The sequence below is a fragment of the Ciconia boyciana genome, chromosome 8 (assembly GCF_034638445.1).
Source record: "Ciconia boyciana chromosome 8, ASM3463844v1, whole genome shotgun sequence".
NCBI lineage: Eukaryota > Metazoa > Chordata > Aves > Ciconiiformes > Ciconiidae > Ciconia > Ciconia boyciana.
Window position 1 is genome coordinate 50,951,608 of NC_132941.1, and position 17,011 is coordinate 50,968,618.

Consider the following 17,011-nt stretch of genomic DNA (forward strand, 5'->3'; position numbering starts at 1 on the left):
CCTGCACTGATAACCGGTACAGGCTGCGGCTGTGCTCAGCCCCGGCGCGCCGCATCTCCTCCGGCCACACGTGCCCTGCCTGGCTCTGGGGACGAGGGTGTGCCGCGCCCAGAGCCAGTCAACCACCCTGGCAGAGATTGGGGAGCTGTGCTTTGCTCCCCCGAGCCCAGCGCACCTTCTGCACCCCCACGTCTGCGCCCAGCAGCGACTGCTGCCTCACGCACATGTGACAGGAGCCCCAGGGAGGTGCTGGGCGGCACAGGGAGCCCCACACGGCCGGGAGCACGTGGCAGAGGAAAGCACCGACACCTCGTTATTGCGCATTACTCTTTATTGAACTGGAACAAGACAGCTGCTATGGTCGGACAGCTACACTGACCCCGTGCAAGCCCAGGCTCACGGCGCCGGCAGTAGGGGGAGGCCACAGCGACAGGGCCAGGTACACGCACACGGGATGGGGCACAACGGCACCTGCTTCACTAGCAGGACCAGGATGGGCTTCGGCTGGGGGAAGTATGTGGTGGACACAGACATCCAAACAACCTGCTCCCTCCCTCACCCTCGTCCAAAGGCAATAAGTTAAAGCAGGGGCTGGCAGAGCTAGGTCCAGAGTCATGAGTACCACCCTTGGGTGCTGTACCGCATGCACCAAAATACAACCCTTCCAGTGTCTAACGCATCCCGGTCCTTGTGCCACACACCCACGAGGGGATGGGGTACCCATCTTGGTCGCTGCCTGCGCTGTGCTCGCCCCACTGCTCCCGGGATGACTAGACCAAGCAACAAAACTACAGTAACCGGGTGACGAGAGCTGCCGGGGAAGCAAAGCAGAGGAGGAGCCTGGCAGGGTGAGGGATCGCTCGGCGCATCCCCCTGCAGACAGGGCCCGAGGGCTGGGATCTCGGCCCGGAGAGGTGTGCGGTCGCTGCCTGGCAGAGCCAGGGCTTCCCTTCACACCAGACCTCCACGTGCGTGGCCCCTGGGCCCGCAGGCTGTCTGCAGAGGGGAGCCTGGTCCTGAGGGAACGGGCCTAATCCTGGGGAGCTGCTCCAGCTCTGCGGCTCCAAGTTCCTACAGCTGTGGGGGGTGTGCACAGAGGGGTGGGGGACGGCGGGGGGCTCTACTACGTGATAGCCTGCTGCCCCCCCTCACTTCTTGACCTTGCCCTGAGCAGCGACGGCCTCCATGGCCTTGCGCACTGTCTCCTCATCCCCCAGGAACTGCATGGGCTTGACGGGTTTCAGGTTCTTGTCCAGCTCGTAAACAATAGGGATGCCAGTGGGCAGGTTCAGCTCCATGATGGCCTCTTCCGACATGCCTGCAAACACAGAGGCACCATCGCTCGTGGCCCTGCTCACACAGCGCCAGCCGGGGCAGCAGGGAGACCCCCACGATACCCTGCAGGGCTAACGTACCTTCCAGGTGCTTGACAATCCCACGCAGGCTGTTGCCGTGGGCAGCAATAAGGACTCGCTTCCCCTCTTTGATCTGCGGGACGATTTCCTCATTCCAGAAGGGCAGAGCCCGGGCGATGGTGTCCTTCAGGCTCTCGCACGTTGGCAGCTGGTCCTCTGTCAGGTCAGCGTAGCGACGGTCCTGGGGGAACAGCCACCCTCATGCAGCAGCCCAACACAGTGTGGGAAGGCGGCGGCAGGGCCTTCATCCCCCGCACCAAATTCTCTGCCTGGGGACCTGCTACATGTAGGCAAAGCCAGGCTTGGAAGCAAGGAAGCATCTTTGAGGTTTGAGGCTGCACTCAGCTACAGTCAGGGCTCTGAGCCCCTCCTAGGGAAAGCCGTGCATCGCTTGCTCTGGGCAAAGAGACCAGAGCAAACATATATACACAGGTCATGGGAGTAATGATTAACAGAGGTATCGTCCCTTCCACTCTGAATCTGCCTGTACAATGCCCAGGGGTTCAACTCCCCAGGGAGGGAGCGGGACAAATTCAGCCCAACGCCAACCAACACCATGCACGACAGTCCTGGCTGCCGCAATGGAGACAGAGGAGACCTCGTGGAGGAAGCCAGACCACACTGCAGGGACCTAAGGTGGCTTTTAGGAGCCTCCCAGCAAGGCGGATGAAGAGCAATGGGTCTTACCTTGCAGATGGTGCTGTAGAAGGGGTGATCTGACTGCATGGGAGGTGGAGGGATGTCGTACGAGCGCCTCCAGATCTTCACCTGCGCCTCGCCATGCTTCGCCGCCGTCTCAGCCTTGTTCAAACCAGTGAGAGCCCCGTAGTGCCTCTCGTTCAGGCGCCAGGTTCGGATAACGGGTAACCACATCTGATCGATGGCATCCAAGACAGTCCAGAGGGTACGGATGGCCCGTTTCTGTACCGAGGTGAAGCAAATGTCGAACTCATAACCGGCATCTGGAAAAGACCGGGGAAGTGAGTGCCGGGCCTTATGCAACCGGTGAGGGGCCAAGGGCGGCGGCCTCACCGCACCGGTACCGGTCGCGTCCCCGCCGCCGCCGGCCCGCCTCCAGGGGGACGGGGACGCGACCGGTACCGGAGAACCACGGCCCCCCTCCCCCCCTCCCAGTACCTAAGGCTCTCCCCTCGGTATTGGAGCCGCCCCCCCGGCATCGGAGGGCTGCAAAACCACCCCCATTAGGCCCGAGGCGGCCGCACCCCCCCTCACAGCCTACCACTCCACCCCTTTTACCGGTCACCGGTACCTCGTAGGGCCTCGCCGCCGCGCCGCGCCTCTTGCTGACCGGCGGGGCTGAGATCGGCATCGTACCAACCGCTGAAGCGGTTCTCCAGGTTCCAGGCGCTCTCGCCGTGGCGGACGAGGACGAGGCGGTAGGCGGCCATGGCGGACGAGCGGAGCTGGGGGGAGGCCGGTGTGCGCGCGCGCTCTCCTCACGCTGCCGCCGCTGCTGCCGCGCGCGACTGACGCTACCGGCGCTGCCCCGCCCCTCCCCGCGCGGCAAGAGGGGAGGGGGGGACTAGCGCGCATGCGCAAAGCGGCGGGCGGGCGGAGGCGCACGTAGCGCATGGCGCGGCCGCGAAGGGCGGCGCGACCTTCAGGACCGTGACGTCACCGCGCTGTAAGGCACACGCAGTAACCCGTTGTGGCTGCTCACCCGTGCCGGGCGCCGACCCGGCTGCGGGCTCGGTGTGAACGGTTCCATACGGGTGCGGCACCGGCGGCGCCTTCTCCCCGTGCGGGGGGATATCAGACAGCCCCTCTTGCTGACGGCTGCCCCTAGGCCCCTCCGGTCTCCCATCCAAGCCCCAACCGGGGGCGACCCCGCTTAGCTTCCCCGACAGCGCTCCCCACCCGCCCCGCTGGCAGGTGGCCAGCCCTGAGGGCAGCGGTGCCCTCACTCAAGATGGCGGCGGGCGCCGGAAGCGGAAGGGGAGGGGGGCGTGGAGCGGCAGCACGTGGAGCCGGTTCCAGCATGGCGCGGAGCGGGCGGCTCCGCTCGGGAGCTGCCGCCAAGCTGAAGCGGTGGCGGAAGGGCCACAGCAGCGACTGCAACCCTGAGACCCGCCAGCACCGCCTGGCCGCCCGCAGCCGCTTCTGCAGCCGGCCCGCGGGTGAGGGCACGGAGGCGGGCAGGGGCCCGCGGAGCGGGCAGGGGCGCGGTGCAGGCAGCTCCCTGCCTGTGCCCGGCCCTTCCCGACGGGGCCTGCAGGGGCGTGGGGGGGCTGCGGGGCGAGCCTTTGGGTCCCCGGCTCCCGAGAGCTGGGGCGGGGGCAGGAGGGCCCGGAGCCGCTGACCCCCGAGCTGCAGCCCCGGGAGGCGCAGGCAGCAAACCGGGGAGAACCGGCCCCGCGGCGTAACGATTGTGTCCTCGTTACCTTCACCATGACAGCGGGCCTGTGGACGTGAAACGGGGCGCGGCCTGCAGTAATGCCTGTCACCGTGCCGGGGCCCGGTGCAAGGCCCTGCCCGCAGTCCGGGATACGTGCTGTCCCAGCAGCGTGACCTCCCGCAAGGCTCAGGGCAGGAGCGATTCGGCTCCCAAAAGCCCATGGCCGTGTCTGTAAGTGCTGCCGCGGTGTCTGGCACGTAGAGGAATGCGACAGAGACTCCCGCTCAGAAAGGCTGCATGATGGGGAAGACAAAGCTCAGAGCATCGCAGTCTGCGAGGGGCTGGAGCTTCACAGCCCTGGCTGCTGTTGGCCAAGGAGATCTTTCTCCTGCCGATGAAGAAACGCCTCTCACAGCACGCACTGTCCTCTTGCAGCTTGTTGCAAGCTGGCGTCTGTGACTTAGAGGGATGCGAAGCCTGTGCCTTGGCTGTCTGGTTGCTGGGGCTCTGGGTGGAAGAAGATAAATGGGGCAGAGTACCCGGAGCACCACAGCATTAAAGCCTTGGTACACCAGGATGTGTTTGTGAGGGCGTGATGCTCTTCTCCATCAGAGGAGATGGCTGAATTGTGCCCTGGTTTGTTTTCACAGGAATGACGAGCTCTCTCCAGTTATCACTGTGCTTTCTCCGTCAGGAGGAAGCAGCATCTGTGTCCCATGTGCTGGAGATGAGCTCCAGCCAAGCTGGTCTGGCTGAGAGGGGAAGGAGGGGGGGACATAGGGGGTTTTGGGGTGAATGGCAGAGTAATACAACTTCACGGTGCTGAGCATACCCGTTTGCCCCGGCAGAGAAGAGCAACTTGACAGTGGATGCGGTGAAGCTGCACAATGAGCTGCAGTCGGGGTCCCTGCGTTTGGAGCGGCCGAGTGGCAGCGCTCAGCTCCGTATGGAGGAGGACGATGCTGGGGAGGCCACCACGGAGAAGTCCTCCGGCACCTTCCTGAGTGGGCTGAGTGACTGCACCAATGTCACCTTCAGCAAGGTGCAGCGCTTCTGGGAGTCCAACTCTGCCGCTCACAAAGAGGTACGGGGAGGAGCAGGGCTGGGGGGGGTCCAGTAGGGATGGCCTCCCTGGATGTGAGGCTGAGGGTGCTGACCTGCTCCACTTGCTGCTCGTAGATCTGCGCCGTGCTGGCAGCTGTGACAGAGGTGATCCGCTCGCGGGGGGGCAAGGAGAGCGAGACGGAGTACTTTGCCGCGCTGGTGAGTGATGGTCATGGGGAGGAGGCGTGAGGGGACCTGCTGTTGGCAGCATGGGTGGGCTCTTGGGAGGGGTGGTGGTGGAATGTGCTGTGCTCGTAGCCAAGGCCCTGGGCGTTCTTCAGCAGAGATGCTGTTGGGCTGCTCTGGTTTCTCTGCTCCTCTCCCCAAGCCTTGGGGATGGGGAAGGGCTGGCCTGGTGCAAACCCTCGCTCACCCCTCCTCTGTTCCCAGATGACCACGCTGGAGGCGGTGGAGTCCCCCGAGTCACTGGCTGCTGTCGCCTACCTGCTCAACCTTGTCCTAAAGCGGTGAGTGGCTGGCAAAAGAGTGGGGAGAGCTACCTGGCCCCATGATGGAAGAGGGGCTGGTGCTGTCCCCCTTGCCAGGCTGGGGAAATGACCCAGCCAGGGCGGGCTGGGGTGCGATTGCCTGTGAGACGGCCACCAGCTTGCCTGCTCCTCTCACTGCTGATGTACCCCTTCTCCTGGCAGGGTCCCAAGCCCTGTGCTCATAAAAAAGTTCTCGGACGCCTCAAAAGCCTTCATGGGTATCGTGTCCTCGCAGGCCTGCAGCAGCTCCACCTCTGCCCTGCGATGGGTGAGTAGCCAAGAGGCAGCCAGCCGTGCCAGCTCTGTTCAGGCGTCTGCTGAGACCTGGGGTCAAGGCTGCTGCCGTAGAATGGTGCTGGGTGCTCGGCCTGAGGCCATTGCAATGAGGGGGGCTCTCTGTGATGCCAATGCCCCTGCTGCTCCCTTGTCATAGGTCCTGTCTTGCCTGGCCACACTGCTGCGGAAGCAGGACTTGGCAGCCTGGAGCTACCCCGTCACCCTCCAGGTCTATCACGGCTTGCTGAGCTTCTGCGTTCATACCAAGCCCAAGGTGAGCTCCTGGTGCCCCTGGCTGAGGGATGATGCTGCCTTTGAGGCTCATTTCTGGGGTAGGCTGTGCCTTCGGGGTCCGTGGCTTCTACCCACCTGGGCTCTTCTTCCCCCAGGTGCGGAAAGCGGCGCAGTACGGCGTGTGCTCTGTCCTGAGGGGCAGTGAGTTCATGTTTGGAGACGCGGCCCCTGAGCATCACCCCGCAGCACCATCCACCGCCAAGTTCTGCGTGCAGGAGATCGAAAAAGCTGGAGGTGTGGGCTGCTGGAGCAAGGGGTCTGCAGCTGATTGCGGGGGTCCTGCGGCCATGGGAGAATAAGGACTTGAAGGGAAGAGAGGAGGGTGCAGCACCCTGGATTGCTGGGAGGGCATGAGATGCCCCTAGGGCACCTAAGGTGTTTTGGAGGGTCCTCAGCCATCTGTCCATTGCTCTGCTCTTCCCAGAAGTCCGGGGCTGTTCACCCCAGCTCCGTGGGTCAGCCCCAGCTCTGTCATGGGGGCTTTCCTTCTGGCAGGGCTTTGCCACACACTGCCATGGGCTCAGGCCTTGCTCTGCTCCTGCAGGCACCAAGGAGGCGACCACCACCCTGCACATCCTCGCCCTGCTGCGGGACCTGCTGCCCTGCTTCCCCGCAGCCGTGGTGAAGACCTGCTGTGAGACCTTGCTCCGAGTCATGACTCTCAGCCACGTGGTGAGTGTCCCCGCACCAGGGATAGCGAGGGCAGCCCCTTTCCCCCTCGGCTGCACCCTGGAAGGGCTTGAACCCCCTCAGCTGCCAGCTGAGAGCCTGAAAATGCAGGATGCAAATGCGGAGGAGCCCGGGGCAGCCAGTGCTTGCTGGCCTGCCTGCTGTGGAAGAGGGAGGCTGAAGATGGGGCACAGCCACAGCTTCCCCAGGCAGAGCCTTATTTGGGGTAGGGGGGGCAGAGGGTGTGAAGGGGTGCCACCTGCCATGGAGCCCCCCCTCCTGATGCCACGTCCTCTGCAGCTGGTGACAGCATGTGCCATGCAAGCCTTCCACAGCCTCTTCAGCGCCCAGGCCAGCGTGGCCTGCCTGCCGGCCGAGCTCAACGCCCAAATCATCACCGTGAGTGTGGGGCGCCGGTGTGGGGAGGGACGGGGCTGGCAGTGCTGCAGCGCTCACCCACCCAGCCTCTGCTTCCCCAGGCCCTCTACGACTACGTGCCCAACATGAGTGACCTGCAGCCGCTGCTGACCTGGCTGTCCACCATGGAGCGGGCGCACATCAACCTGGGCAGGTGCGGGCAGGGGCCACGTCTGGGCAGGGGTAGAGGCGGTGGGTCGGTCTCTCACCCATCCGGTCTCTCTTCTCCAGGCTGCAGAAGGACCTGTGCTGGGCTCACCTGCCCCGGCTCTTCTCAGCTGCCATGAACTGCTTCCTCTCCCCGCACTCCCAGGTGGTGGCGGCAGCGGCGCAGACTCTGGAGGTGCTGTACAGGGGTGCCTCTCCCCGCTTGGCTGCCCTGGTCCTCGTGGGGAGGCTCTGCCCGGGGGTTTGGGGCTTGCCAGGGGGTTGTGTGCCCCTCTGCGCCTGCCAGGGCGGGAGGTCCGCGGTCCACTGCTGCCCTATTTTCCCTGTTTGTCCTTGCAGATCCTCCTGAGCGAGTGCGTTGCTCCTCACATGGATGACCTGGGCACCATCTCTGCGTCTGCCCCAGCCCCGGCCGCCTACCTGTGCAAGATGTTCAGGTGAGGAGTGGTGCCGTGGGAGAGGCTGTCCCCGTGGGTCTGGCTGAGCTCTGAGCAGCCTCTGCCCAGTCCCTGATTGATGCTGGGTCGGTCCCTGCCAGCGTGACCGTCTCCTCTCTCCTCCCCAGATCGGTGGAGGAGGGACTGACATATCGTTTCCATGCGGCGTGGGACGAGGTGCTGCGCGTGCTGGAGATCTTCTTCGAGACGTGTGGGAAGCAGTGCCACCCCATCATGAGGAAGGTGAGCCAGGCTGGGAGGGTGTCAGGCTGATCCGCGGAGGCAGGTAGGGCGGCCATGCCGCTGCCTGGGCTGCGTTGCGCTCTCCGGCCGCAGAGCGGGGCCGTTCCAGTGCCCTGTGCGTGGGCAGGGTCTGCGCAGCTCTGGGACTCTGCATGGGGACATGCAGGGCAGCTGGCATCCCTGGGCAGGAATAGTGAGTGACACGTGCCAGACCTGCCTCTGTGGCTCCTCTGTGACCGTCCTGCCCTGTCCCCGCAGTGTCTCCGGTCCCTGTGTGACCTACGTCTCTCCCCACACTTCCCCTACACCGCTGAAGTGGACCAGGCGGTGGGGGCTGCTGTGAGTGCCATGGGCCCCGAGGTGCTGCTGGAAGCCGTGCCCCTGGAGATCGACGGCAAGGAGTGAGCACAGCCGTGGGGCAGCAGGTCCTGCGCCCGCTCCCAGGAGCGGAGGACACTGGTCTCCAGCTGGGAAACCATTTTCCTCTTGCACCTAGGGGCTAGGGGCTGATGCCGGCAGTGCCCTGCGCTCCCCTGACCCGTGCCTTCCCTCCCCAGGGAGACGCTGGATTTCCCCCGGAGCTGGCTCCTGCCGGTGCTGCGGGACTACGTGCAGGGTGCGCGGCTCGGCTTCTTCACCAGCTACTTCTTGCCCTTGGCGGCCGCCCTGAAAAGCAGAGGTGAGGAGGGAGGCAATGGCAGGGGGGGCCAGCGGGGTGTGGTCCTGGGCTCCAGGGAGCCCCAGGGTGCTCCATGGGACCTCCCTTCCCTCCCCTGGGGTGGAGCGGGGCTTTGCCACCTCTGCTGTTCTGCTCATCTCCCCCTTCTCTTCTGCAGCCCTGGAGTTTACTCAGGCTGGGAAGAGCATGGAGGCCAAGATCTATGACACGCTGCAGTGGCAGGTAACGAGGAGTGCCCAGGAGCCCTGCCATGGTGTATCTGCGGTGCCAGGCTGGGGAGCGGTGACTCGGGTGAAGGGTGCTGGCCTCCCACTTCTCCCTTTGCCTTCCAGGTCTGGACCCTGCTGCCCGGCTTCTGCACCCACCCCACGGACGTGCTGGGGGCCTTCAAGGGGCTGGCCCGCACCCTGGGCATGGCCATCAGTGAGCGCCCGGACCTGCGCCCCACCGTGTGCCAGGCCTTGCGCACCCTCATCCACAAAGGATGCGAGACAGGTTGGGGGGAGCACAGACCCTCGTGGTGGGTCCCTGTCCGCTGCGGTGACCTGGAGAGGGGAGGTGCTGATCTGCACCCCTTTGTCATCCTCTCCCTAGATGCGGAGCGGGCAGAAGTGGGTCGCTTTGCCAAAAATTTCTTGCCCATCCTGTTCAACGTGTACAGCCAGCCCGAGGAGGACGGGGGCAGCAGTGCTCAGCGCCGCTCCGTGCTGGACACCGTCCGTGCTTACCTGACCATCACTGACCCCCAGGTGAGGGGAACCTGGGGCAGTGGGGCAGGCTGTGCTGGCGCAGGCCAGTGTCTCCCAGCTGGACCCAGTTTGATGGGGCTGTGGTGGGTGCCTGACTGGAGAAGACAGGGAGAAAGAAGCTGGGCAGAGAGCAGCCCTTCCCTGCCCTCATGGGGAGGGAGCCCTTCCCAGCCGGCCGTCTGGGATTTCCCAATCTGGCAGCCACACCTGGCGCATCGTGCATGAGCCCTTTGGGAATTTGCCTAGCTCTTTTTGGACCCGTTGGTGCTTCTGGTCTCCACAAAGTCCTGTGGCAAGGCGCTTGCCAGGTGGATTGCAAACTCCTGAAAAAAGCGCTCCCTTCAGTCAGTTCTGATCCTGCTCTGTGTGCCTGCCCTGCAGATGGTGTGCGGGTTCCTGCAGAAAGCCAGTGAGAAGCTGACCAGTCCTGAGAGCTCCGAGTTTGCCAGGTAACACCTGGGGGCCGGTGCTAATGAGTAAAGCTGCCGGCTTCCTCCTGGTGAGCAGCACTAGGGCACTCGTACTGTCCCATTTGGGATGTGCTACTCTCATGCATCCGATGAGACTCGCAGCCAGCGTCCCAGCTTGGTCGGGTAGTGTTAGTGATGCCGCAGTTACCCACCTGATGTCCTTCCCTGCTGCAGACTCTCCATCCTGGACCTGGTGGTGGCAATGGCACCCTATGCTGATGAGCAGTCCCTGGGCTCCCTTTACCGCACCATCCAGCCTTCCCTCCAGGTGAGTCGGCCCCCAGCCCCAAAGGCGCAGGGGGTGAAGTGGGGCACCTTCTGCTTGCTGCCAGCTTGGACCCATGCTCTGGGAGGCTGAGCAGCTGCTAGAGGGGACAGGTCTCTGCTGGGTTGCGTGGGGTGCTGCAGGGGTCCCTTCAGACACCGTGGCGAGGGCTGCCCTGACGGTGGGGGCGTGTTGGCTGTCCCTGCAGAGCAAGGAGCGCAGCATGCAGAAGAAAGCGTACCGTGTGCTGGAGGAGGTGTGTGCCGCTCCCCGTGCCCCCTGCCAGGCCTTCGTCCGCTCCCACCTGCAGGATCTGCAGGCAGCGCTGCTGGACTCACTTAAGAGCGCGGCGTCCCCGGCCAAGAGGGTGAGAGCAAGGGCTGCAGCAGCCAAGCTGAGCCCCGGCCGGGAGGGGACAGGGCGGGGGCAGCCAGGTGCGTGTCCCTGGGTGTACCAGCGCTGGGCCATTTCTTTCTCCAGCCCCGGCTGAAATGCCTGTTCCACATTGTGAAGCAGCTCTCCATGGAACACGAGCCCTTCATCACTGCCCTGGTCCCAGAGGTGAGCGTGGTCCCCAGGGGTCCCAGCTGATTCTGGCCATGGGGGGGACAGCAGGGTTGTGACGTGCCCGTGTGCCTCCAGGTCATCCTCTGCACCAAGGAAGTGTCGGTGGGGGCCCGCAAGAACGCCTTCATGCTGCTCGTGGAGATGGGTCATGCCTTCATCCGCTTTGGGCCCACCCCCCAAGGTGAGCTCCAGCTCTGCTTACTCAGCCCCATGGCCACTCCAGCCCCAGAGCAGTTGGACCCTTGCCCGGCACCCCGCTGAAACGGGCCAGGGATGCTGCTGGGCAGGGGGCGAGCGGGGGTCTGAGCCATTCCCTTCCTGCAGAGGCCATGCAGCGGTTCCTGCTCCTGGTCTACGCGGGGCTCACGGGCTCGGTCAGCATGATCAGCTGCACGGTGCTGGCGCTGACCCGCCTGTTCTTCGAGTTCAAAGGTGAGTGGGAGCAGGAGGGCTGGGGGGACGGGGGCAGCACAGGGGGACAAGGCAGCACCCTCCGGCAAAGGCAGGTGCTGGGAGGAGGCCATCTGTGGCTGAGCCCTGCTGCGGTTGCAGATCACCTGGAGCTGAGCGTGGTGGAGCAGCTCCTGCAGAATGTCTGCCTGCTGCTGGCCTCCCGCACGCGGGACGTGGTGAAGGCGGCCCTGGGCTTCCTCAAGGTCACACTGCTGCTGGTGGACACCAAGCTGCTGGCCAAGCACGTCCAGGCAATGGTGAGATCCCGCGCGGGGTGCCCCGAGGAGGGTGGTGGGGCAGAGCTGGGGCTGCCTTGGGCAGCCAGGGGCATCTCCAGCTGCACCCTGCTTCTGCCCAGGAGCCAGGGGCACAACCTTGATCTCAGTGACTGAGAAGGCAGTGAGAAGGTCCCTTTCCTGAATGCTGGCATGGACCTGCCAGAGAACCCCCGTGAACCAGCCCTGCCAAGCAGGGAGACCTCTCCACAGCCCTGCCTGGGGAGACGGCAGCAAGGTGGCTGTGCAGGGGAAGAGTGGGAGCCTGGGTGCCCAGGGCAGGGGTGCTTTGGTCTTGAGGGTTTCTGTCCTGGCAGCTGGAGGCCGTGGGGAACCTTTCAGACGACATGAGACGCCACTTCCGTATGAAGCTGCGAAACCTTTTCACCAAGTTCATCCGCAAGTTCGGGTGAGCCGGGGGCTCCTGGGTCACGCTAGAGCCGCGCTGGGGCAGCGAGGGAGCTCCCTGGGAAGCGGTGCGGGAGGAGGTGGGCACTGACCGTTCTCCGTGCGCTCCTCAGCTTCGAGCTGGTGAAGGGGCTGCTGCCGGCCGAGTACCACAAGGTGCTGGTGAACATCCGCAAGGCGGAAGCCCGGAGCCGCAAGCAGCGTGCCCTGAGGCAGGCCGCTGCGGATACGGATGAAGAGGAGGCACCACCGGCACAGCCCAGAGGAGACAGGTAAAGATGGGCCAGGGGTGAAGAAGGAGCAGCCCCGTCGGATCTGGGGATGGGGACATCTCCAGCACTGGGGTTGCTGTGTGCTGTGGGGCAGGCTGGGGTCTGCACCCCTGGGCTTATTCCGTCTCCATCATCCTCTCTGCCTTTTGACCAGCATGGAGGAGATCCTGGCTGACTCAGAGGACGAGGAGGAGGAAGAGAAGGAACAGCAGCGGAGTAAGGAGTGGAGAAAGCAAGCACGGCAGAAGGGCCAGGCCTGGCTGAAGGAAGGGGAAGAGGATGAGCCCCTCAACTTCCTGGACCCCAATGTGTCCCAGCGGGTGCTGGGTGAGGAGCGGAGCTTCAGATGTGGCTGGGGTGGGAGCTGGTGCGATGCACAGGGGCTCTGGGGGTACGACTGCCCTGGGAGTGGGTCCTTCCCCAGGCCCTGACGCACCTCTCTCTGAGCAGCTACCAAGCCAGGACCCAAGCGGTCCAGAGGAGTGAGCCACGACTTCCAGGTGTCTGAGGATGGGCGCCTGATCATCCATGAAGAGGAGGAGGAGGTGGACGATGATGAAGCCAAAGGTACGGCCTGGGCTGGCAGGGAACCATGCTAGACTTGCTCTGGTACTCTGAATGGTTTTCTTCCTGCCACCCATATGTGGGAGCTTGGGCAGGGATGTGGGTGGAAGTGGCAGGGGTTGGTGTGGCCTTGTGTCACATCCAGTAGCTCTCTTCTGGGCCACTGCCACCCAGGGGAGGCACCCCTCTCCATCACTAGGAGGGGGCTGGAAGGGGACATGGCCACCAGTGCCAGTTCAGCAGGGGCACCCTGCTCCTGCAGCCCGCTCTGGGGGCTGGCACAGTACTGGGACTCTCCTACACCCCCATCCTGTACTCACCCTCTTGTCCTGTGCCGTAGGAGCAGACGAGGAGATGGCAGATGTGCTGCAAGATGTGGGTCTCCGCAGTGTGAGTATGGGGCTCATGGTCCTGAGGAGATGCTGGGGGAGCTTGGCTGTGCCAAACCCCTGCCTGTGTGTGCCGCAGCAGATGCAGCTCTGCCCACGAGGCCAGTGGGGACACTGGGCACGCACCAGCTGCTTGGAGGGGTGCGGGAGGCTGGCTGGGGCACGGGACATGCGCAGGCAGTCTGGAAGGTTTCTGGGCCCCCATGGGAGGAAGCAGGAGGTCAGGGATCCGTGGGAGGGCAGAACTGTAAGGACAAGCCAGCTGCAGGGTCCCTGCTGTCGTCTTCTGCAGAAGAAAAGCCAGAAGCGTCGGTTCAGAGAGGAGCTAGACGATGAGGAACCTGAGGCTGGGACCTACCCTCAGTACAGAGGTAAGTCCTTCATCTGTGCCCGGCCTGGAGCTCCCCAGGGGGCCAGAACCACGTATCCATCTTACTGGGCTGCTCCAGGGCAGCTGGAGCAGAGATCTTTGCTCATGGGAAATGGTCACCCTTCTCTGCTGTCCTCACACCCAAGAGCTGGAGGCAAAAACAGGAACAGCTTCCCCGGCCCAGGTGCATTCTAGCATAGGGAAGGGGGAGCCCTGGGACCCCTCTTCAACACACATTCCCTGTTTTCCAGCTGGAGGCTCTGGGATCCACCGGCAGCTGGACAAGGAGCCAGCCTTTGGCGCGGAGTACAGATCCAAGGTGAGGGACCTGGGGAGTTGCAGGGTTTGGGTGGGGAGATGCCTGGGGCTCTGCTGGGGCAGGATTGCTGCTGGCCTGAGGGGCAGAAAGCACTGGGTGTTTGCTGAGGGTCTGGTCCAGCAGTGCTGAGGCTGGGGGCATAAACTTCTCCTCCAAAAGGAGTTGCCAAACACTCAGTACCTGTGAACATTTCCAGCCCATCTTGGAGCCCTGGTCCTGCCCTTGCCATGGCCAGTTGCTGCTCAGTGCTCAAAGCAGGTGTCTGTAGCATCATCTGGGTGGGAAATCAGTTCCAAGGGCCATGTGCTCAGCTGGCAGCCTGCTACAACATAGTCTTTGGGGTGGCCAGGTGCCAGGGTTGCACGAGGATAGGACACGTGCATCTCCCCTCGTGCTGCATCTTCTCTTGTGTCACTGTCTCCCACAGAAAGGCAAAGGCGATGTGAAGAAGAAGGGCCAGCTCGACCCCTATGCCTACATCCCCCTGAACAGAGCTAGACTCAACAGGAGGTGAGACTAGCTGGGAAGGGCACAGGGTGGGGAACAGGGCCAAAACGCGGGTTTGATCCTGCTTTTTGTTGTTATGGTTTTTTGTGGGTCTGGGAACTCTCTGCCAGCCTCTGCACCGCTCCTTGCGGAGCTTGGAGCATCCCTGTGCATCGGCCGTGCCCGGTGCCCATGCTAAGCCAGCCTCCTGCTCCTTCCTCCCTCCAGGAAGCGGGCAAAAATGCAGGGTCAGTTCAAGGGCCTGATGAAGGGTGCCCAGCGCGGGGCCAAGGCCGGCCGCAGGAACCGTCTGAAGGCCCAGCGCCCCTGAGGAGCCTCAGATGCTCTGCCTGCACCTGCCCAAGGATGGACAACACCCTGTGGCCTCTGGGCACTGGGGGACGGGGGCTTCGTGAATGGAGCAGGAGGAACTCCTCTGCAGGAGATGGCCTGCATCTGTTTGAGACTCATTGGGAAGCCACCCCGTCGTATTACGGACTCTTGGCCCAAGCCCTGCCCTCCTGTGCCTGGAGGAAGGTGCTGGGTGCCTGGTGCAGGGATGTGTGTGTGTGTGTGTGTGTGTGAGAGAGAGAGCAAGTAACATGTAATGAGTTCTCTGTATTGATAAATAACCCACTGTTCCTACCCAGCCCAGATTCCTCCTTTCCTTCCCTTCCCTTAAGAGCTGTGCACACCGTGTCCCCCGTGCTCTGCCCGCTGCCCCGGTGCAGGGGCTCCTTGTGCTGCTGCAGCACTGCTCCCCATGGGGCTCACGCCTGCATCAGCCTGGGACCTGGGGCCGGAGCCCTCTGCCCCGCGGGGGGCTTGCTTGGGGGCTGCCAGGAGCACTGCTGCGGTACAGAGCAGCGAGGCACTGCCCGTGTCCCGTGCCCTCCTGGCAGACATGCAGTAAGGCTGAGTCTTGGGGTTGGCCAACGAAAGAAGCCAGAGATGGTGAAAAGTCCTTTGCTGCAACCAGCTTCCTTATACAAACTCCCTCTTGGCAGCATCTTCTCCTGGATGAAGAGGGTCTCAGCCTGGGATCTGTGCCATGGTGGGAGTGTCTGCCATTTGGCTGCCACTGGTTTTGGTTCTGCCTCTTGCTTTTCTCGTATCAGCCATGACTGGTTGCAGGGCAGAACAGTTCGCTGCAAATTTCTTCAAATTGGCTGGAAAACTGCTACTGCAAACTCCGTGCCTTGCCCTTTCCCTTACCTGTGAGAGCTGGGAAAAGCCCTTTCCTCTGCTCTGACCACTTCCTGCCAGCTAGGCCTGAGCAGCACAAATAATCCTCAACCTTTTTAGCTGCCCAGCCATCTCAGGTTGGCCTGAGCATCTGTTTTTGCCCAAAAGATGGTGTTTGGCCAAAACATGCTGACGAGAATACAGCTGAGGGTATGGATACAGGTCCCATTGCTCACACTGCAAAGAACACGTATATGTGAAAGTAGCTGGCTTTCCCTTCCTCTTCTCTATTAAAAAGCCTTTAGTCCTTTGTCATCTCCTACCGTGGTAGCTTACATGCTGGAATTGCAATGCTTCTCAGGCTCCTAATAAGTTAAAGGGATTGTGCTTGTTCAGCCTCTTACTGCAGGCTTCTTTCTGGAGGCTGCAAATCCAGTTTTGTGGCTCTCATGCTTTTTGTTTTTTTATAAGATCCTTTTAAAAGCCTGGGGGTGGAGGAGGAGCTCTTGTACTGGTATTGGTCCTGCCTTGTCAGGAGCACTGTCCCCTTCCTGCTTCCCCACCCAGGGCTCTCACTTGGACCCTTGAGCCCCAGGGCCATGTTGAGGTGCTGCTGCTCTAATCCTGCCAGAAGGGAGCCCACAGCCTGGCTTGTGGGACAGGCATCTCCAGGAGCACCTCCTGACCATGCTCAGCCAGCAGCAGCTACATCCATCTTCCTCTGCTGCCTGCAGCCTTGGCCTGATGCCCTCCCTCCCCTGAGGGCAGGGCAGGGGGAGACAGGCAGCAGTCACCTTCCAAGCCCCCAACACCTGTAACATGCGGCTCCAGGCCCACCAGAGCTATCTGTCTTTCTTTCTCCCCTTGGAGACAGGGCCGGGAGAAGGCTGTAGCTAATTTGTTTAAAAGCTCCAGATTACTCACTGTATTGTTCTTCATTTGCACGTTGTTGCTTAAATTAGTGCATGCCTGCGTGGAACAGAAGAGTTTCATTAGCACAGAGGATGGTGTTTGCCTGAGCTGGTGTCCAGAGAACAGATTCTTCTGCAACAACATCTTGTTAATCAGCTAATTAATCATGTAACGCAATAGAAACCCTTGGAGAGGAGACGTCATGCTGCCCGGGGAGGCTGGCTGTGAGTCAAGCCTGCTCCCCACAGCAGCTGTCCCTGGCAGGGAGCAGAGCTGCATCTCGGGGGCCCACGGAAGGCTGAGTGCAGCTCTCTGCTATGGGTCAGGGTGAGGGTGATGTGGGGTCCTGCCTCCTGCAGATGCCAGCCACAAATATTTTGCAGTTACCTGCAGAGACGCACAAGATGGGGACCTGGAGCAATGCTTGGCATTTGTTGCTCAAGCTGGGAGGTGGCTGGAGGCCACCCATTTCTTCACCCAGCATGCCGTTGAACCATGCAACTCCTTTTGGCAGGCTACAGCAGGCATTGATAGTGTACCCGTGTTCAGCTATGCTCGTGCAGGGAATTGTCATGAAGGGCTCTTAGCCTTGCACGTACCAGCTGCAAAGCGGGAGGTCTCCGAGGTGTGGGCTGCAGGCATACTAGACACACTTGAGGAGAGGCTGAGAGGACTAACAGGCTGCCCCTGGCAATGGCTGGGTGGCCCTTGGACTGGCTGGGACAGAGTTGCCGATGCCCACATTAACTTTTGAGGCTTAAAATCAGGAGGAGAAGGAAAA

The 17,011-nt window shown here is 62.6% G+C and overlaps 2 protein-coding genes across 2 annotated transcripts; one reads left to right on the forward strand and one right to left on the reverse strand.

Annotated features, from left to right (window-relative positions):
* Positions 1 to 313: 313 nt before the first annotated feature.
* Positions 314 to 2,916, reverse strand: PGAM1 (phosphoglycerate mutase 1). The gene is made up of 4 exons (XM_072869697.1): positions 2,686 to 2,916; positions 2,103 to 2,377; positions 1,416 to 1,596; positions 314 to 1,318 (listed from the first exon to the last, which is right to left on the reverse strand). The coding sequence occupies exons 1-4, from the start codon at positions 2,822 to 2,824 to the stop codon at positions 1,149 to 1,151; spliced, it is 765 nt and encodes a 254-aa protein (XP_072725798.1). The 5' UTR covers positions 2,825 to 2,916; the 3' UTR covers positions 314 to 1,148.
* A 240-nt stretch (positions 2,917 to 3,156) lies between these two features.
* On the forward strand, positions 3,157 to 14,782 carry RRP12 (ribosomal RNA processing 12 homolog). Its single transcript, XM_072869696.1, has 34 exons — positions 3,157 to 3,553; positions 4,620 to 4,855; positions 4,951 to 5,034; positions 5,266 to 5,342; positions 5,526 to 5,631; positions 5,797 to 5,913; positions 6,029 to 6,167; positions 6,478 to 6,605; positions 6,903 to 7,001; positions 7,082 to 7,173; positions 7,251 to 7,362; positions 7,527 to 7,624; positions 7,753 to 7,867; positions 8,126 to 8,268; positions 8,425 to 8,546; positions 8,704 to 8,768; positions 8,879 to 9,041; positions 9,141 to 9,295; positions 9,677 to 9,744; positions 9,940 to 10,033; positions 10,239 to 10,397; positions 10,511 to 10,591; positions 10,673 to 10,778; positions 10,922 to 11,029; positions 11,150 to 11,307; positions 11,643 to 11,734; positions 11,847 to 12,005; positions 12,160 to 12,332; positions 12,456 to 12,572; positions 12,910 to 12,959; positions 13,251 to 13,329; positions 13,580 to 13,647; positions 14,075 to 14,157; positions 14,362 to 14,782. Exons 1-34 carry the CDS (start codon positions 3,346 to 3,348, stop codon positions 14,462 to 14,464), a joined length of 3,957 nt encoding a protein of 1,318 aa, XP_072725797.1. The 5' UTR covers positions 3,157 to 3,345; the 3' UTR covers positions 14,465 to 14,782.
* Positions 14,783 to 17,011: the final 2,229 nt, after the last annotated feature.